The sequence below is a fragment of the Netta rufina genome, assembly GCF_964035555.1.
Source record: "Netta rufina genome assembly, chromosome: 1".
Classification (NCBI taxonomy): Eukaryota; Metazoa; Chordata; class Aves; order Anseriformes; family Anatidae; genus Netta; species Netta rufina.
The window spans coordinates 150,506,425-150,524,758 of record NC_140123.1 but is presented as its reverse complement, the minus strand read 5'-3'; the positions used below and the strand labels follow the sequence as shown (position 1 = coordinate 150,524,758).

At 41.4% G+C, this 18,334-nt stretch overlaps 1 protein-coding gene across 1 annotated transcript; it reads right to left on the bottom strand.

Annotated features, from left to right (window-relative positions):
• Positions 1-89: 89 nt before the first annotated feature.
• PWP1 (PWP1 homolog, endonuclein) lies at positions 90-16,989 on the bottom strand. The gene is made up of 15 exons (XM_084289217.1): positions 16,904-16,989; positions 16,688-16,746; positions 15,774-15,958; positions 15,234-15,319; positions 13,281-13,377; positions 12,594-12,704; positions 11,769-11,899; positions 10,349-10,422; positions 8,251-8,347; positions 7,542-7,603; positions 5,743-5,854; positions 4,630-4,720; positions 3,630-3,751; positions 3,074-3,179; positions 90-2,302 (listed from the first exon to the last, which is right to left on the bottom strand). Exons 1-15 carry the CDS (start codon positions 16,967-16,969, stop codon positions 2,187-2,189), a joined length of 1,515 nt encoding a protein of 504 aa, XP_084145343.1. The 5' UTR covers positions 16,970-16,989; the 3' UTR covers positions 90-2,186.
• Positions 16,990-18,334: the final 1,345 nt, after the last annotated feature.

Genomic DNA, 18,334 nt, shown 5'->3' with positions numbered 1-18,334 from the left:
AACGTAGCCGAGTGGTCGCCGTAACCTGTAAGCCAACTGTCCTTAACTGCCAAAGCCCTGACAGTAAGAGAAACAAACAGAAATGCTGGTGGCAGTTGATGTATTTTTCTTTTTAATACTTTTTAACTGAAGGATGTGGTTTGGCACAGAGCAAAGAATGTCAGTGCTCAGGGTTCCTTCTAAACATAAAAAATAATGCTTCGGTTGGAAGTCAGTGAGATCAGCATGTGCAGACAAAGCAATTACCCCGCGCTACAGAAGGGTTCAGAAAACCAAAAATTGGCTATTGGAGAACGGTTACTGCCTCGCCTCACTCTTGTTCGCCAGAATAAGAATGTGAAGAGGTAAAGGCTGCAGACTAGTAAGGAAGAGGCTTACAGATGGTCTGTGTTTACAGTATGCATTACGTCTTATGCTGTAAACCTTTTACCACCTAGAGTGATGGGAGGGTTTGCTGCTACTATTATTTATGGAATGAAAATGTATTTCATTCACTTGTTTTTTTTTCCTGGTTAAAAAAAAAAAATTAAAAATGTGGCTCTTTTCTAATGTTCTTCTGTAATACTTATACATTCTGAACAAAACAGTGTTTTTTTTTATTAGAAAGGGGATTGCGTTGAGTATATGAGGTGCCTGCTTGCAATCCACAATTCCTCCCTATAAAACAGAAAGCAAAATCTAGAGCCAACGATACCCACAGGCAGAGCTAAAGAACTATTACCCTCAAAGAGTTTAATGTGAAGCATTTATTTCAAATGAAAGCTTTGAAAAACTTACAGCTTTTCAACGCAGAGCATGTGAGCAGAGGTGGTTCTGGCGTTTTTACCTCTTCAGCTTCACAAACCCAGTTGTTTGTGAGACCCTTTTGTAGCTGAATTGGATTTAGATGCAGGCACTTACTTGGAGGAACGGAACAGAAACCTACAGCCCTGCTTTTTCCCAGGTGCAGCCTGTACCGATTAATTTCTCTGCTTTACCTCCTCAGAATCAGTTCCAGTGAGCTAGGATGGAAAACAGCAGTACCAGCGTGTCAGCTGTGTGCACAGACACCACAGCTGCTTTGACACTGCTTGTTTTAACACCCAGGGCATTTCTGCCGCAGCAGTGCTTTAGCAGACACCTTTTGGAAGGTGGAGAGGGAAGCACTTCACAGGAGGCTGAGTATCATTTAGCTTCTGGCCTACGGGAAGGCACTTGGTGCTCGTTTTAAAGGCGAGGAACCTTGATGAAGTTCCTGCTGTTACCAATGAATTCAGTCAGTGGTTACGCTGACACCCAGTGTTCCTCTGGGCCTTCAGGTTTCAGGCAGAAACGCCTGTGAGGGGTTAAGAACACAAGCAGGTGAAATGGATAGCAGTGACAGCGACCAGCTGGGATCCCTGCTCCCACTTTGTGCCCTGACAGCCTCTTACCCTCTTCTGAACAGTAGCTCCTTATTTCAATTCAAATTCTTTTTACAGATATCACATTTGGACTTTAAAATAAACGAACAAAAACCGTATCAGCAGCACACGTGCAACATCAGTAAGATTCTGGTGCTGTGGAACCAGGGAAAATAAATCCTTGATCTTGATGGGAAGGAGCAGGGATATTTCTGGTTTGATATTAGTGATTGGAGGTGTTCCATTCCACAATTCTACTTAGGGACTCCAACTTTCTATTTAAGAAATACTCTTTCATACATAACTTTAAAAAAAAAATCTTTAAAACTTAAAATCTGTATTAGAAATCTGTAAGTCCAGTCTCAAGGATAAATCATCTGAGTATTTACACTTGCCCTTTCTTTCAGCATTTGTCTGACGTGACACAACTGTTGACCGAAGTACCGTTCCTTATGCCATTACACGTTCTTTACCCCTTTTGCAGTATCTGACAAACTTCTGAGAGCAGCAGAACGCTTTTCTGGTGACAATCTCATATCTCAACTCCACACACAGCAGCCCCTAATTCAGGAATCATAATCTCAGGCCCACGGAAGTCATTCAGTCTTTCAAAGCTGGCGATAGAGGCAGAAACTCAGAACTCCTGACAAGAGCTAAACCACATGACCACGTTTCTTTGAGATGAAGAAGCCTGCAGATCGCATGACACCAATCATTTCTATGAACTATTTCCAAACAGGGGAATTTGTAGAATACACAAGCTGTAGTCCCTTTAATTACTTTGGTTTTGTGAGCTTTGGTCCATCACGATTCCATGGCTGTCTCTGAGTTGTTGCTGCTACGGCTGGCCAAGGAGCTGCAAGCTGCGGAGTTTGCACCAGCCAGAACAAGTCTCTCTCTGTTCCCAAAAACTTCATTCACTGCAACACAGGTAAGGGATTGTGTACTTGTTACTTCCCAGAGAGAAGAGCACTGCAGCAAGTATCCAGCATGGCAAACAAACAGAATGGAAATCCTAACCTGATGCAGTTTCAAAGCTTTCCCCCATTACTCAGAGTAGAGATTTTAAGCTTACATATCAGAACGATTCACCTCCCATGCATGACTAAAATCACAAGTGGTGTTATTTTCTCCCCCAGAGAATCTCTACATGTTTCCCTATGCATAATTCCTTTACTCGAGTACTGTGAAATGGATGAGTTTTGTAGAGCAAAACAAGTTAAATTATTTATTTCTGCTTTCAGTCTCTAGTTTCCACCAAGCTCTTAAAATCCTTCTCAAAACAAACAAACAAACAAACAAACACATTATTGAGTTATATGCAACTAAGACAACTGATCAAAACCAGTTCTCAGCTTTACTCCTACAGGTACTCAGGAATGTGGCACTTTTTTCTTTACGTTCCTCATGTAAACAAATACGACATAGGTATTATAAGAGATCAGGTCTTACACTTCAGCTACAAGAAAATAATTCATGGCAAACACAGTTCTCCAAGATAGAAAAAAAAAAATAACAAAAAAACACATCACATTTTTAAGCTGAAAGTGTGAAAACATCCAGTCCTTGAGTACTTTGTTAAAAATGTTAACCTACAGTTTCTCTCACAACCATACTACATTATTGTATATACAAATACACTCGGAGGGCCAGGGAGAGAACATCAAGATTCCAGAATGTAAGAATGTTACCTGCAGAAATGGTGCTTATATCCCAAACACGCAACCCTTCTCGCTCTCCTCCAAAGGCAAAAACAAATGGTAAGTCAGGGCAGCAAGCTGCACAGAAGAGAACGCCCTGGGAAGGACAAAGAAAGACTTTATTTATTTATTTTAATATCAAAACAATTTTACCATCTGCAAATACTTTCATCAGGCAAGTTTTAATGAATGTAAGCTCTCTGTTTCTTGAAACTTTAATTTTGTGTCTTTACAAAATTTTAAGAGCTGTTAATTACAAATAATAAATCACATCTTCATCTTGAACCCAGCAAATACACACTGGAGTACCCATAGTTCTGCTCTAGAACATGGTATCTAATTTTCAAGTCTAAGGCTTTGAAGCAGTCTGGCAATTACATCTTGAATTGAATACTGCACTGTAACGAGAACGATTTACAAAGAATACACAGATGGGATTATTTTTTTTCCCCTAAAAGATGTTACGTAAAACAAGACTCAAGTTAGAAAACAGATTCAGCAGACAGTTTATATAAAAACCTTCTTGGAACCAAGAAATGAAAGTTACCATTTTCATATCCCTGGAATGGATTAAACTTGGTTTGTCTCCCAGGATATCCCAGATTTTCACATATTTGTCTGCAGATGATGTCACAAGGCACCCTTTGACCTGACTGCTCAGCTGTAGCCCTGGAAGATTAAGAAAGTGATTGTGTGATGCTCTCACAGTGATGCTATTTCAGAGATGAAGATACATTTTGAAGTGAAATCACAGGGACAAACCTAATGTTCTCCACACACTAAGCTCTGTTCCAGCAAAAAGATGCAAATAGTTATTAACAGCTTTACGTTACCACTGCTCCCTACCCTGAGAGAAGTAACAATCTTTTGAGAGCAAACTAACTTCATGTAGGTCTATTTTGTTTCTCAATCTAGTGACAGTAGCAGTACAAAATTGCACTGTACAAAGTTCTTACTTCACACAACCTGACTTCCCCCAGTAGTTTTTTTCCTTCACTTGCCAAGCACCATCTCTGTAGCTATCCAAGATGACGGGACATACTCATATGATCTCATTTTAGGCACTTAATCAGGTGCTTCAAGTTGTGTTTTTGAAGCTCCTATACTGGTCAAATGATCAAAGTAGCCTAGAGCAGAGCGGGTGAAAACCTTCCCATGGGCCATACCCAGGTCACCACCAGACTGAATGTCGGTATAAAATAATTATGGATGCAGAAGGCAAACATCACAGTTCTGGGCCTGATTCCATAGTGTCAGTCCTTCCTCACCCAAAAAGCACAGGGATTGTATCCCAAATGAACAGATCTGTTTTGACATGTTTATTCTTCACAGTATTTGCTGAGAAAAAATCACTGTTTTTGAAGTCCTTCACTTACAGTGGCTTCTCAGCACAGATTGCTTCACGGTCCAGCTACTCTTGATAACTACACACAACCATTTTTTTGTTTTGTTAAGGAAGGATTCACTACCACCTCAGTCATATCAGTTGAAGACATCTTCCAATAAGCCCTACCACTGGGAACAAACACGATACACGCTCAACTTACCTGATACCTCTTCCTCATGAGCCTTCAGAGTAAACAGCGGCTTATCAGAGCGAGCATCCAGACAGTACACAAAGCCATCCTCTGTGCTTGCCTAGGGAAACCACCACACTTTAAAAACAAGCAGCTGTAGCCATTCATTTGAAGAAAGCTTCTATGACATAACACCCACCCTCTATTAAATCCCTGTAGTCTGGGACAGACTTAGAGTGCTTCTCTGTCAGGCGTGTAACACACAGTTCTGCACTTCCCAGGTCAGACTCCGCAGACCCGGTGCCTGAGCTGTTCCACGTACCTAAACTACACTGCACTGACATATGTGGAAGACATAATCCCGTACAAATTTCTTCATTGTATTTTGAATTGAAGACAGTTGCATTGCTAAGGCTGGCTGTAATGCTAGGCAATGAAATACAGAGCCTTTCATCTCTAAACCAAGAGTTCAAACTTTCTGGAGCCACCCAGCAGCTGTCCAGTAGAGCTGTGCAAAGTTAGTGTGACTATACTGAGAGAGATCTACACGGCAAACCCAACAGAACGGAGCAGCTGCTTTTGTGGGCTGTATACACAAAGCAACAGAGAACGAGGCAGGTAACAGAGATATCAAAGAGGATTTGTTTTTAAATTCTGTTCAAAAGCTTTATTGTAAAAATCTTGATAAAAAACAAGCTACTTTTACTTTATACCAGGTAAGAGAAGAGTGCCCTCTAGTGCTGATGTGAAACACTGAATTAGCATTCAGGATCTTAACTGTAATTAGCTACTTCTCAGCTGCATTTGCCTCACTGTATGAAACGTAACATTAACTACGCACAAGACAATATATCCCAGGCACTGAATGCTATGACAACATAGCAAAGATGGCATGAAAAAGGATCAGCATCAATTGCGTTCACACTGTCACAATGAGAAGAAGATACCAAAGAAGTAACTGATTTCTATCCATATGTTGCAAAATCTACCTAAGAACAACTTCTGGCATGTTGCGTTTTGAAATAAGCAATGCTGACAGCCCAGCTCCCCATCAGCTCTGTTATCTGATTCAGAAACACAAACACAAAAATAAAGGCTAAACAAAACAGCCAACAGGCCAAGAAGAGAAGTGTATATACTCACTAAGAAATTACAAGGTGAAAAATGATTCCAAGTTACTCTTTCAACCTGACCGCTAAACCGCCAGATTCGATGGTTATCCTGTGGGCTTCTGCAATCATACAGCACGGCTGATCTATCAGGAAAATGGATAGGAAGGGGAAAAAAATTCAAAAATTAAAACAGAAACTACTTCAGTACTAAGTCTTTAAATAACAGATGCTGAAAACCTCTCAGATAAGCACAAGCTTTTTACATAAGCTTCACAGTTGCACCTTGGTTACAGTGGGGCTATGGGAGACTAAGCAAACAGAGCCCAAACTTGCTCAATACATTAGGTTCTTATTATACAGGAGATCATAATATGTATCACTGAATTATCACATATTGACTTAATTAAAGTCAACTAATTCCTGTGCAAAAATAATGCCCTAATTCAGAAACCCATGTCTGATAGATATAAATTTTCAAACATGCTTTAACCAAAATAAATAAAGGTAAATTTGGTTAGGTAACTGCTACTCTGAAAAGGGGAAGGAATAGATGGGCGTTAGTTCGAATCCTTCGGGATTCTTTACAGACACCTGCTCAGGCAAGTGGTGGCAGAATCTGTCCAAACCATAAAAGCTCCTGGATGCAAGCACAAGAAAGGAGCAATGCTGCGACTCTTGCAACATCTCACTGCAATCAACATCCACAATGTAACTCATTCCCACTCTACCTTTAATTAAAGCCAAAGAAATGTGAGATCTAGTTTTCTCAGTTCCTCTACCAGGCATTTTCTAAAGCTGTTTTAGTGCATACAGAATTTTTTATGGTCTATTTTCCAGGTTTTGAAAGCATCTGCCATCATTCACTGAATTGCCTGCAGTCCTTGGATGCTTTACAAGAGAAATCCACAGAGGCAGTGAACTAGTTTATGGACAATATACTGGTTTATAGGTGTGCATGGGATAAAAGGGGTAGCTAAAAAGGAATTGAGAAGCTGAAAAAAGTCCAAACGCTGAGACCGTATATTTATGGAAGAAAATAGAGGGGAAGAAAGTAGACAGAAGCAGGTTCCCAACAACAACGCAAGGTTTTTCTCCAATACTTTTACTTAAGCAGACGTAGACAGAGCATAATACAAGCCAGAGAACATAAAGGCTTGGCCAAACACCAATGAGTTTTAAAATACATTAACACAAGGCAAAGCCTTAAAAGCAGAATAAAAATTAATTTAAAATACAACTCATGGTTATAGCACAAAATTTAAGTTATCCCTATGAGATTAGAGAACAGAGAACTTTTTTTTGGCTGGTAAAACTTATAAGTATCTAGTCCAAGTGAGCAGACAAACCATTTCACAGCAACTCCAGGCTGCAATTACAGGACTGCCTGTTAAGTTTTGGCCATGGCGTGCCTGTCAACAGGGGCTATGCAGAGCTGACTGGGACTTGAAAGCCCTTTATATCTCCAGTCTGATCTTACAGTTTGGAAAAACATAGATAAGTTTTAGCAGGGATGAGCAGTGGCACACTCCTTATGCAGAAAATGCCAAAATGCCAAATTATGAAATAAATTCAGTTTGGAGCAGACACCTGGCACAGGAAATTACAGTCCAGATGGTTAAAAGATTTAGCTAAGCTGAGAAAGAGGTAAGGAAAGCTGCATTTTGGCCACGTACAAACCTGGCTACTTTAATGGAAAAAAAATAATAACCTTACTAAAATTTGGCAGTGCTACAAGCAAATGAAAAAAAAAAAAAAAAAGAAAATGTGAGACTTCATTCAATATTAATAGCCATCCTAAGTGTAACATTTGAAAATATTACCCTGACTTACTTATCGTAAGATCCAGAAATAAGGGTCTGAGTTTCAAATGGATGAAATTGCAAAGTCTGGACCTAGATAACAGGAGATTTCATAAAAAAAAAAAAAATAAAAAAAATAAGTATTAAGATAATACACAGAGACTTTCTTTGAACAGACATAGTAGACACACACACGCAAAAAAAAAAAACACAATGTCCCAGCACTTTCACCAAAAGAAACAAGATGATTAGTTCATTTCTGATGTACCTATCACTCTACATATATACATTTCCTAAATTATACATTTTGGTAAAATTTATTTAAAGCTTTCTTACCTAGAACACACTGTAAACAACACTTGTTTCCTTACACAAGGCTTACAGTTTGACTTATGTTCAGAGAGCTACTGTTTGTAGCTTATAGCAGCACAATCAGATTCCCAACCTTCAGGGCTTTTATACAAAAGGTGTTTAAAAAAGCAAACAGGCAAACAAACAACAAAAGCCTACTGCAAGTCTTCCCAAAACTTCCTTAAGGATAAGTAAAGTAACACTTCTAAAATCAGACACAATGTCATCTGCAAAAGCAACTAATTCAGAAATCTAAAGAATTCTGCACAGTTGGCTGGAAAATTATAGAACTGTTGTTCTAAGGGTTTGCTACCAAGCAGCTAGTGAAAAACTGCAGTATTTTTCTCTCTGTTTTTCACAGTGGAAGACACGTAGCAATTACTACATACCTTGTCTGTGTGTAGCGTCAGGCTGGCTGCGGCCTTACCCACGGACATATCCCACAAAATCACAGTGCTGTCAGCAGAGGCACTTGCTAAAACGTTCCTGATAATGCATCAAAAGTTAAGTTTAAAAAAAAAATCTTTATGTGGATACAAATTAATAGTGGTCAAAAATCCTAAATACATACAGAGCCTGATTAAGCACGCTGGTCTATCGTCTATATATCTCAAGCCTAAGGGATAACTTCCCTGAAGGTAATTCTAAGTTACAAGGAAAGACAACAAACAGACCGTGTTATTTTAGTAAAATATTATAACACTGACATTTTTGCTTGCATTTCCTCCCCACACCACTTAAAAATATCACTTAATGGAAGACTTTCTGAGCAAAATAAAGTGAGGAAGGGTTCTAGGTACTTTGTTTCCTTTAACAAAAAGAGGTTTTTTTAAATGTTACCTACACAGCTTCCGTTTGTCAGCATATACCTACAACTAAGAGTCAGACAAACCTATTTTTAACAAAATACTTTGCTCTCTGGTATCCGAGTGTTTATATAACTAATAAAGACCCAACACTGTATGCCCATCCTACAATGTTCACAGGAACCACTAACATTTAACATTTAGTTTACAGACCCTACATTTCAACTTAAATTTGATCAACTGCATCGATAGCAGTAAGTTTTGAAGTTTAATCAGAAGGAACTTAAAACATTCCTAAAGCTTGTCAAATAGACAGTACAGCCACTGCCACTGCACTTAAAAAACAGATCTATAACCTCAACGTGCTGCTTCTGCTTGAAACAGCTCTTCTCCCACGTTCCCCCCTGCAAGGAAGTGTTTCTGACTGAGAGACCCAGCAGTCTTCTGGAAAAACTGTTCTCCCAAACAATGTTTCAAGAAAAAGTTACAAAAATGCATAGTGAAAGCTATGAGAATATTTTACATGAATGTAAGTACCATTAAGACCTACAGGCAGACAGTTATTTATAGAGAGCTGTCACAGCATGTCTTGCTTAAAGAAAAAAAAAAAAAAAGCATTCAAACATAAGCTGCTGCAAGGAGTTCTTTGTTTCATAAGCCTCCCATTTCAAAGGCTGCTTTAACTTCTTGAAAGATCTATTGGTATCAGTGTGTTCATAACTCTGTACACTACTGAATTATACATTCTAGACACTTTAATTCTTGCAGCTGTAATTTTTGTGATTTGTCTCCATATTAGCACAAAACAATCATTGTGAGCTAATATGAAAGTTAGTCTTTTGTCAGATGGGTAGAATGAACAATAACTTAACGCACTCTGCTCCTATGTATAATTTAAGAACAACAGACTGCACTGTAAATTAAGGGTGAAGCCTATGCATGTTTATTTTATGTCTATGTGGGTGTTTCCTCCTTTGTCTAAATAACAAGGAACTTTAAGTAAATGCTGATACCTGCTGATCAGGAGTACGCAGAATTGACTACGTGCATCTTCAGAGACATTTGTGACAGCAGGAAAAAAAAATTATCAGTCTCTATCTGACTGGTATCTGGACAGTTTCAAGGCCCATTCTGAGGATCCTTTGACAGCTGAATTGTTCAAAACCACCTAAGCAATAACAACAAGTGGCATCTTTATTTCAGTCAGCACATCGCCCTTGACCTCTCCCCCAGGATGGGTCAGCTTTGTATTGCTTCAATAGCACCACTTTATTGCTAGCGCATTCAGGCAACAGAGAATTCCCAAAAGCCAGAGTCATTTCTACAGCTGTGCTATCAGGGCTTTCACACTGGTTTCTGTTCACAGCGCTAGGGCAAAAGGCAGAGGAGAAAGGAAAAAAAAAAAATCAGATCAGGGCAAACCTTGTGCTATTCCAATTTGTCCATCTGACCTAAATGTAGCTGATTTATTGAACGGCTTGGACACACCTTAGCCCCGCCTTCTCCTGGACAACTTGCAAATAAAAATGTGTAAAAATAAAAAATCATTTTTGAGAAATGATTCATTTCATCACTGCTTTCAAGTTCAGTGTTATATTGCAAAAGATTTTGTGGGGAAAAAATCTGCCTAATTAGGTATTCCGATTTGTATCCATCCATTGCTATTCAAGTACTCTTTTACCTGCTTTGTTTGTTCCATGAAAGATCAAGCACAGCATCGGTGTGTCCTTCCACCGTTCCTTCTGCAGACAAATTCTGTATGTGCAGATACAACATAAACAGGCTTTAGAATGCTACACCTTCAAAGGAAATCAAACTTTAATGGGAATTCCTGAAATGCCCTCACAAATAACCGTATTTTCTCTCACTTGCTGCAACAAGGCTTTCGATGGCACTGCAGCACTTGCACTTTTCCTACACCAAGTCTCCTGCTCCATCCACAGCAGGCAAGCTTACAGAACCAGTAACTCCCTTCAGGCTATAGAAGAAATTTCATTTTCACCAGCTAATGTGCGGCTCCTTCAACTTTTTTCTAAACGCTGCTGGCAGTTTCCTCTCTCTCCTCCTAATCAACTGCACTTTTGGCCCTTGTAATTGCCAGCTCCTGCAAATTCTAATTTAAAGTGGTTAAGCTTTGAAGGAGTCTCCCAGCACAGCAACAGGAAACCTATAAGTCACCCCACTCTCTTCTACATACACAGAACATCCATACACAGAGCAACCAGCTTTTCAAACTGAGGTAAAATTTATGAATGATTACCTTCAAAAGCAATTTTAGTAACTCAAGGATTTTCAGAAGCAAGTTTCAAAGAACAAATTCCCTCTCTAGGGGTATTTTTTTCCTATTGTTTTTAAAATAAGAAGGTTTGAGAGCTCAGGAAGTAAAACACCTTCCCAACTACACAGTTGTAGAGTGGGTTCTTCAACTGATTGACACTGAAGTGCCCCTTTGAGAAACCAAGATTAGCTGTACATCAAAAGTTCACATCTATATTACTTTAAAAGAATCTTTAAGTAATTCATGAAGCATCTACCATAAATAAAGTCTATAAGATTTAAGTTATGCTATCTTCTATATTTGCTCTACATCCCCAAGAATTTGGACAAATCACCAAGGCACATTCAGGTCTACAACACGGGTAGGATTCAGATCACAGAACTTGGCATCGAGTCGAAACCTACGCCTTACTCTTTGGTAATTAAGGTTTTCTCCGCAGTCCACTAAAAGCAACTCAGTCATTCTCTGGGCGTGTCTCTATGCATTCACCCTAGATAATCTTGATGACTACCTTAAAACATGCTTCAGTTCTAGATGGATAAAGCTAACAGAGGTGAATCCTGACTAACAGTGTTTTATTAGAGTAAACCTTGTCCTTTATTTCTCAATGCCTTATCAACTCTCTAAGTCATGGGAAAATAGCAGTTTCAGCCTCCTGTATGCTACCCTAACATTACTTGCTGTAACCTGTCTAGACACCATCTTTCAACACGACAGTGGGAATTAAACCAGACTACCTATGGCTTTATTTTTTTCATTGTAGGAAAAAAGTAATAACAACATTATCCTTACTTTATGTTTCTTCCATTTAACCAATACTTACTTTTTTTCCTTTCTTTTTCTTCTTTTTCTCTTTCTTGTTGCCAAGAGAAAAGACTGGTTCTAAGCAGTCCACTATATCAAGGTCCCAAACATCAATAACCGGGGTCATGTTACCCACTGCAACGTAATTTCCTACAGAGAAAAATGCAAAGGCAACCACTTTTAGTTACAAAAACAGTGTATCTGGCAACCCAGATGTTGCTGCTTTCTTTGATTAGGTAAAATTTATGTTTACATGCCAGATTTTTCTATTTGAACGGTTTTGATGATTACAACTGACAAGAAGTGGTTTAAAAATACTGGCAGCAGATGTTGCCAGAAAATTTTGACTTGCTCTTTAGTACTCTTCCCCTTGAATACAAGTAACTTTTTGAAGAAGACGTATAAAGCACCACATGTAAGGAAAACAAAAAAAACAAATTCTATGTGAGATGGAAAAAGTCTGTAAAAACAGGAAAAGGGTTACTAAAAACATCAGTATATATAAATCTAATTGTGTTTTAAAGTTAACCAACTGCATTGGCTGTAATGAATTTAAACATTTTACAAATGTAAAAAAAAAAAAAAATAATAACAGACTAGAGAAGAGCTTGTTTTGGTCTGCTAATTAACAATAACTATTTCTAATTAAACCAGTATTTTAGTCACATGACTTGTTAGGCCAGCAGCACCAAGATTAAAACTGTTATACAGTTTTTCCCTCTTAGCATCTTGGGTTTATTTTTTAGTCCCACTGGAGAAAACTACCTAGTGACAACATGACAGTAACATGCTTTTCAAGTAAAAATACTCTTACTTGACAATTTCAGTATCCTTTGTCATTTACCTGATGATTCATCAGGATTAGGATCAAAATTCAACCACTCCAAACTTAGAGGGTACGCAGGCAAGATAATATCATGATGTACATAAAATGAGTCTTCTTCGTGATTATAAACTGGAAAAGAATTAGAGAGATACATGACATAAATGAAGAGGAAAACCACACAACTTATAGTTCACCTCTATAGAAGGAAGATGTGGCAAATACTAAACTCCCAAGGTGATCTGGAATGCAAATTTGCAATGTGTTCAGAGTTTCAACGTAAAGGCCAGAGCCTCCAAATACTTACGTTATGGCTCACAAAATTATACGTAACGAACTAACATTCTCCTGCGTACTTGAGATAAGGAAGTGACAAGTTCAGCAAAATTTAAAGTTTGTTCCTAGCTTTCCATACTACTTTATAAGAATCACTTCAAAATAAATACTCTGTACTCACACATTGTCTACAGGAGGAGACTTTAACGATGGTTTAAACATTAATTTTACAGAATCAATAATTAAAAAAAGGAAATAAGTCTAGATTCAGTCACAGGGGAAATGAGGGTAACAGACAGTTTTCACACAGTAGGAAGCTGAAGACTCCAAAAAACAACCCCCACTCCTTGTTCTACACAGCCATATGGAACAAACAAGCTAGGCAAAACCTATTTCCTAGCTTCATTGTAAGGAACAAATCCTGTTACTTACCATGGACCTCCAAACTACAGTAGTCTTTATCAACTCTGCCACAAAGGACAAGATTGTCACTGGATTTAATCAAAAAGTCTTCCTGTTCATATTGATCCTGAACAGTGAAAAGGAGAGGACAACAGACGTTAGCAAGGCACGTACACACACACACACACACGACTGCACAAGTACAAAAGGCTGAATCAGTAATGTTTTCTAACCAGAGCTGAAAACACTTGAAAACCAGCACCCTGTAGCCCACCCACATACAAAAAAATAAAAATCTTCTGATGGGATATGCAAAAAGGCAGGAACCAGGCTCCATTGTGGGGATACTGAGTAGCTGTTCTGCAGGCTGAAGGAGTGTTTACGCGGACCTAGCTGGATTTAGAGAAATGTTTAATTACTAAACATGAAACCATCTCTTGAGGCTACCACGATGCAACCCATTGCTGAAAAGAAAATCACCACCAGAGGCCCACATTTGTATCTTATTTCCCTTGGGCTCTCAAGCCTGGGGCATTTATATAATGTAACAGAGTTTCACACAATAAGCACACTGTGGCTGCTCTTCACACACACAGGAAGCAATTCCGAGAGCATTACAGCGTTGTCCACTTTCTGGAAAATATTTCCAGAAAAGCACTGCCTGCAGCTATACTGGGCATTGAGCTGCACCAGAACAGATGTAGCCTCCATCCAATTTCCATTGTTACCGAGGAATGGAAGGCATTCCGGGAATTTTTGTGAGTGGAAAACTAAAAACTGTACATAAAAGTCAGTAAACTTGCACAGACCACCGCCCTTCAAATATACAACACATACAGGACCTTTTGGCTTTCACGTTGCAAGCTTTTAATAACTTCTTTTTTATTCACTCCAAGCATTTTTTCAATATTTGAATTCTACTGGGTATTGCAATGCTTTGAGTTAGTCAAGTTAATGCTGTGCAGTGCTTGGTCTTCAGCAGCGGTGGTAATAAACACCAATAACAAACTGCATGCTGGAGAGTACTAAAAAGTATTCAGAACCTGTGGAAATGATTTGAGCATAGAGGGATGAGAAAAGGGAGCTCCCCTTTTCTCTGTCTGGAAGAAAGCCAGCTTTTCTGACACAGAATAAATAGGATCATGGAATATCCCAGGTTGGAAGGGACCCACGTAACTCATATACCAGTGCAGGTATCACTGACTATAAAATCCCTTTCAAAGCATTTATCTTCTCTGCTGGTACATGCGATCAAGAAAAATCATTAATGAGTCAATGGAACACACACAAAACATACAGCACCCCAAAATGCGCATAGCAGGTGAACTTGTTTTAAAGATGCACATTTGCCTTCCTCCCTGAGCTCTGTTATGGTATGTGAAGCCACTACAACAACTTCCCGTGTGAGATCACACATTTGACAAGGGTCCCTTACAAACAAACTGGACTTCGTGGTAGGAGTCTACAGCTACTCTTTTAATTTTGAAATCTTTGTGAAGAATCTAAAAATAGAACAGAAACTACAGCTACCAGAAAAAAATCAGAACCTTTATGCTTAGAAAAGGTCTAAAAAATTCACCTACTCCATCCCCCTGCCCCAGATGATCGCAGTCCCTTCCTCCTTGCAGCTCTCTAGATTATATTGTCTCTTTGTTGTCTCAAATAACACTGAGACATGTTATTTCTTCAAGCACTTTCTGTGTCCAATCAGAGAGCTGACAAGCCACCTCCACGTACAGAAGCACACGTCCTAAATCATCAGCCAGTTTGCCTTAACATCTGACTTCAAGGTAAAAAGTGCACATCAAGGGGACAGTGCAAAGCAGCCTTAAAAGGAAAAAGTTCTGTCTGAGCAAAAACCTGACAAGCCTTTTAAATGTGCTGCAAGCACCTAAGACCCCACGGCTGTCTGGCAGAGAATTAGACCTAAATGAATTCTAAGCTAATGCTGTTTAAGATATTTAGCATTTGAATGGTACTTACAGTGCTTTTTAGAGTGATGTAAGGATCCTGATCATTGCTCCCATACACTGCCAGACCAGCTAAAGTCTCTCCCAGCTTTGTATCACCTAGATGGGAATTTCAGAACATATCTTACATCAACGACATCAATCACCGTCAACGACAGGTGAAGTTAGACACTCTTGTATCAGTACCTGTACTGCAAAAATACCAGGAATGGGCTAAATGAGCTTCCAAGTTCCAAACACAAGAAGAACCTCGGTAAGCTACATTGCTTATTGCTTTCAGGGACTCTGGCTGCAGTGCTCTGGCACTGCAGCAGGGGGAGTGAGAGCCTTTCCAATGCCGCTCAGTTCTAGCATCAGGGAAGAGGACACAAAACTGTTTCACTCACTAAATCACTTCCTAAACTGGGACGAGGAAATAATTCAACACGTGAATTTCCAGCACTGGAAACAAAGCACTCTGTAGTTTTAGGGTACTCATGCCTCACGTACCACAAGAAGTGAAAAAAAAAGAAGAGTCTTTACAATGCATATCTGTTACGGAAATTTCTCCTACCTGTGTCTTCCTCTTCATCATACTTATCCAAATCATATTCAGCCAGTTCATCGTCAGTCAGCTTTTCAGCGTCTTCCTCCTGGTTGTCATTTTTAGAAGAAGACTCAGCTCTTTCAGCAGCAGCAACGTCCATGCCATCTGCCGTCTGGCCCTGCTCATCTTCATCGCTATCATCAGCATCCTCCCTGTTCAAAGACAGACATCCCTTGAGGAAGCAACACGGACTGAGCGCTTCCAGGAAATCATTCAGCAGACTGGTAACAAGATTTCAGCATGCACAGTCCTGGCTGTTCACGTGAATCTCCAGTCTTTATATCAATAATTAGGAGACCTACTCATTCCTTTCCTGCCTTTTCCCAAAATAAGAGATGCTGTTGTTCTCAGGTTGCCAGACAAAGTTTTATCTCGCACATTTTCCTTGCACATTTTTCCGACAAAGCGTGGGATAAGTTTTCTTTGGTGGAACTAAACTGAAGTGTGTCTAGATCTCTTTCTCCTGCCTTTCCTTGTGGATAATTCAGTTTCTGTAAACGTTTACAAGGAACCCAGCAGAATTGGACGGCAGACATGGACTGAGGACCTAATGGGGCCGTGCCAGGCCCCTCCTGCACACGCAGGCAGCAACCAGCCAAGGTGGCTCTCACGTGTGGCTGGACCTGGTGATCCTGGAGGCCTCCTCCAACCGCAGTGACCCTGTGATTTCCAACGCAAGCATCATCTGCCTGTTTAGCGGACACACTTTGCCTGACAGTGCCAGAACTGGAAATGATACAATTAAAGGTGCCAAACTGAAGCCTGATGGCCATCCCCTCGCTGAGGGCGCACTCAGCCCCTCACCCACCCCCCATAGAGCCATGATCGAGGCTGACCCCAGCGTTAACCCCGCGCCCCCCCCCCCCCCCTCCCCAGCTCACCTCAGCCGTTCGCGGGCCTCCCCGACGAGGCGCCGGAGCTCGTCGCGGCTCAGCTGCACCTGAGGGAGGACACGGGGCCGTTAGGGGGGCACCGTGAGGGACCGAGGGGACTGTGAGGGGGGACACCGAGGGGATTTGGGGGACTCCGAGGGGATTTGGGGGGCGCTGAGGGGGTCCTGTCCCCGCTCCCGCTCCCCCTCCCCCCCCCCCCCCCACCTTGTCCGGCGTCTCCTTGGCAACGCCGCGCCGCACCCAGGCTGCGCACGGCACCGGGCAGCTCATGGCGGCGCCGCGTGCGGGGCCTGGCGCGCGCCGGTGACGTCACGGCGAGGGAGAGGGGGAGGGAGGGGTGGGTGGTGTCATCGCAGCGCGCCTCGGGAGGGGAGGGGGCAGAGGCGGGGAGGAGGGGCGGTGGGAGGGGAGGGTGTGTGTGTGTGTGTGTGTGTGGAGGGGGCTGTGGGGGGGTGTTGGGGGTTAATTAGTGGGGGTGTGCAGGGATCTTGGTAATTGTTCGGTGCCCGGCTCGCCCTGCAGTGGGAGCATAGCCCAGAGGGGGCACGCACGCGCCTCCACAAAGGGGGGAAAATGGGTCGGAAACAGCTCGCAGAGCCGCAGTTACCAGTGCATAGCTGCTCTTTTGAATCACAGAATCATTAAGGGTTGGGAAAGCCCTCCAAGCTCATCTGGTCCAGCCACCCCCCTTCCAGCAATGTCACCCACTGACCATGTCCCCAAGCACCACGTCCCACCTTCCCTTGACCACCCCCAGGGACGGTGACCCCACCACCTCCCTGGGCAACCCGTCCCAGTGCCTGACCGCTCTTCCCTGTTTCCTCTGGAGTTGTTTTGTGACTGGAATCCCTCTCAGGCCCATTTCTTAGCCTCTAATGAGCAGAGCTGAATTCCATTTTCTCCCGAGGCACCTCTGCAGAGTAAGGCAAGACTTGGTAGCAGCGAGTTTCACTGTTTCAGTTTAGTCACCTATTCTGGTGGCAGAGCCTTCTGCCTGTCTGCTTGTCCAAAGTGAAAAGCACCGAAACACTGTCCCTAATTCTGGATCCACTTATGCAGAATTTGAGGCATATGACCCATCCCAACCTACCTGAGGAGACAAGTGCCAGGTAGTTCTCATCCACGTCTCATCATAATGGTTCAGCTGGGTGAAGGTACCTGGCTAAGCAGAGTAAACTTTTATTCTGTCATGGACTTACCAAGTGAAGAAGAGCAGGGTCAGTCGGAAAAAAATGGCTCCTCTGAAAGGAAGGGTCAACTTCTTTTTTAGGGTATGTGTCAAGGTGCTTGGAGAGTATTACCCTTCATGCTAAGTAAGGGTGTGATTCAAAGATCGAAGCCGAAATTCCTTTAAGTGGTATATTCTTTATTGCAGCGCTGGATGCACGGGGGATCTCTCCACCTATCGTGCATACCTAAAGCGGAAAGCAGTCTTGAATTTATACAATCAATCTATCAATATTCTACAAGCACCTATACATATGCATTACCTATCCCCGCCTTCCCTCGCTTCTTATGCTAATTAGCCTTTTGGCACCTTGCGCCTGCGTAGAGCCTTCCAAGAATTGTGGGCAGGGGTCTTTGAGACGTGGGCAGGGGTCTTTGGGAGGAAGACCCCGAGTCTTCCTCACAGTG

What these genes read in the sequence shown, in the direction of transcription:
- PWP1 (XM_084289217.1), bottom strand. Translation starts at nt 16,969, where the DNA reads ATGAGCTGCCCGGTGCCGTGCGCAGCCTGGGTGCGGCGCGGCGTTGCC. An exon ending in CTGTAGTTTGGAGGTCCATG is followed by an intron (nt 12,705 to 13,280) that starts GTAAGTAACAGG and finishes ATTCTTTTCCAG; the next exon opens with TTTATAATCACGAAGAAGAC. An exon ending in ATTCCAGGGATATGAAAATG is followed by an intron (nt 3,180 to 3,629) that starts GTAACTTTCATT and finishes TGTCCTTCCCAG; the next exon opens with GGCGTTCTCTTCTGTGCAGC.